This window comes from Thalassophryne amazonica, chromosome 19 (genome assembly GCF_902500255.1).
Source record: "Thalassophryne amazonica chromosome 19, fThaAma1.1, whole genome shotgun sequence".
In the NCBI taxonomy this organism is placed as follows: Eukaryota; Metazoa; Chordata; class Actinopteri; order Batrachoidiformes; family Batrachoididae; genus Thalassophryne; species Thalassophryne amazonica.
This window is the reverse complement of record NC_047121.1, coordinates 692,763-695,517: the sequence shown is the minus strand read 5'-3', so window position 1 is coordinate 695,517 and position 2,755 is coordinate 692,763. Positions and strand designations below refer to the sequence as shown.

Below are 2,755 nucleotides of genomic sequence, written 5' to 3'. Positions count from 1 at the left end.
CTAGGGATCATGTCCTTAGGGTGAACTAATTTCTGTCTCAAGGTGTTAACCGGTTTAAAGTAAACTGGGATTTTGTGCTGTCTGAAGATCCTCTGTAGTTTTTCCCCTACTCCTGCTAAATAAGGGAGAGACACTCATCTTCTTCTTGTCTCCATCTCCTGTCTATCTGGTCTCTTTGTTCTCTGGGTCTTCTGCACTTTGTCCAGGGACCATCGTGGGTATCCACATACTGTGAGGGCTTTCTGGACACGTTGTTGTTCTTTAGCCCTTCCCTCTGCAGTTGTGGGCACCTGTAGGGCTCTGTGTTGAAGCGTCCTGATCACCCCGAGCTTGTGTTCAAGGGGGGTGTTTGAGCCAAAGAGCAGATATTGGTCAGTGTGAGTTTGGTTTTCTGTAAACCCCTGTCTCGAGCTGCCTGTTCTCCTCCAATCGTAACATCACAGTCCAGGAAGGCTAAATGGTTGTCTCTGGCATCCTCACGTGTGAACTTGATATTGGCGTCCACCGAGTTGATGTGTTCTGTAAAGTCCTAAACTTGCTGTTGCTTGATTTTGACCCATGTGTCTCCAACATATCTGAACCAGTGACTGGGAGAGATGCCCGTGGAAAGATGTCAAGGCTGTCTTGTCCGCTCGCTCCATGTACAGATTGGGCCACAATGGGGGATACCGGAGACCCCATCGCACAACCATGAATCTGCCTGTAGTAATTCCCCTAAACAGGAAATACGTGGTGTTGAGGACAGATCTCCAAGAGTTGGCAGATGTGGTCTGGTGTGAGTTTGATCTTTTCAAGTAGAGACACATCCTCCAGCAGTCTCTGCCTCACAGCTGAGACGGCCTCAGCAGTGGGGATGCAGGGATACACAAAAGGCTATACCAGCACCACAGAGAGGGCGCCAGTGGACCTCAGTCTGCGATTCACCCTCCACCTTAAGACACTACCCACACGTTTGAGGACAAGGAAGTTAAAATATTAGCCAGAGAGAAGAAATGGCTTGAGAGAGGGGTCAAGGAGGCATTCTTTGTGAAACGTTGAAAACCCAGCCTTAACCGGGAGGGTGTCTGAGACACACTTTATCCCCTGTTTACAATGGGGTACTCAGGTCAAAGGAGTTTTAGTCTTTTGTTCATGGTAATGAGTCATTCACGTCATCAAGGGAGCCATCAGAAAGGCATCCATCCCATCATTAGAGGGACTAGCTGTCCTGCCATTAGGTGTGCTAACTACAGAACAATAGTTGCTAATTAGAGCTATTGTTTAGTTACTAGCCTATAGCAGTCTGCCTCTCAGTAGGAGGGGTCTGGTTAGGTTTAAAACTCCAGCTTTTTGTTGGCTTCTGTTTATTCTTCTCTACAAGAGTCAGACAGAAGTCAGACTTCCAGAGCAAGAATTTTAGCTGAGGAAGCTTCTGCGATTTGAAGCGAAACGTCCTCAGCATCAAGCAACCCAGTCCAGTAGAAGATTCAAGGCTTCTCTACTATGGAAACCACCCTGGACAACTGAGAGCCTACACAGAAACATTATATGTTCTAGTAATTTGGTGAATACAAAGATGATAACACTTATTGCTTTATTAACATTTATTGATTATTGTCAAAAAATGTTATCTGGTATGGACCAGCAGTTTTGCTGTCGAAGCCCTGCGTGGAAATATTCTGGATGTGTGATGGCTAAATTCTAGTACTTTGAAAAGCAGAACGGTTCTTGCTGATCTTATGTTCATCTGCTATGTCTCCCACAGTCTGAAGACATGTGGCAGTAAGGCAGGGCGAAGCTGACCATGGGTGACTGGAACCTTCTGGGAAGCATCCTGGAAGAGGTCCACATTCATTCCACCATTGTGGGCAAGATATGGCTTACTATCCTGTTCATCTTCCGCATGCTGATACTTGGAGCCGCTGCTGAGGATGTGTGGGACGATGAGCAGACTGAGTTTGTATGCAACACTGACCAGCCAGGCTGCAAGGCAGTCTGTTATGACCATGCCTTCCCTATTGCCCTCATTCGCTTCTGGGTCCTGCAGGTTATCTTGTGTCTGCACCCTCACTGGTCCTACATGGGTCACGCCCTCTATTGCATCCGAACTCTAGAGAAAGGACCGGGCACCGGAGACGTGCCCACCTGAAGGAAGAACTTGATGACGCTGAGTTGGATTTGGATCAACAAAACCGGTGGAGAGGGAGCTGAGGAGACTCGAAGAGCAAAAAAAAAGGTGAAGAAAGGCACCTCTTCGAGGCTCCTCTTGTGAGAACCTACATCATTCATATCCTGACACGATCTGTTTTGGAGGTTTCCTTTATCCTGGGCCAGTATGTACTCTATGGTGCCCAAACTGCAACCACTGTACAAAATGTGAGAGGCTGCCTTGCCCCAACACTGTAGACTGTTATGTCTCCAGACCCACAGAGAAGACCATCTTCATGATCTTCATGATTGTCATTTCTGGTGTTGTCACTTTTCCTCAACATTCTAGAAATATCCCACCTGGGCTTCAGGAAAATAAAACAGGCCTTATAGGAGAAAGATGTGTGGAAGATGATAGTTTTGATTTTCAAGTCCAAGGGGAAGCCGTGGTCACCACACCTCTGTGTGATGAGCAACACGTCACCATCACAACAGGCATTTGACTCAAACTTTTCAAAAGTGATTCCTGACGCTGAAATGAAGCCTCCTCATCAGTTTGCTAAAGCCAACCAGCAGGCAGTGAGACATAACAGCTTGGCTCACATGGGACAGCGTCAGACCACTTATA

General features: G+C 47.1%; 1 protein-coding gene across 1 annotated transcript; it reads left to right on the top strand.

Moving 5' to 3' along the window:
- The first annotated feature begins 1,783 nt into the window (after positions 1-1,783).
- Positions 1,784-2,520, top strand: cx52.7 (connexin 52.7). The gene is given in 7 exon segments (XM_034159820.1): positions 1,784-2,098; positions 2,101-2,158; positions 2,161-2,243; positions 2,245-2,328; positions 2,330-2,350; positions 2,352-2,453; positions 2,455-2,520. Coding segments are annotated over 7 exon segments (729 nt in total).
- Positions 2,521-2,755: the final 235 nt, after the last annotated feature.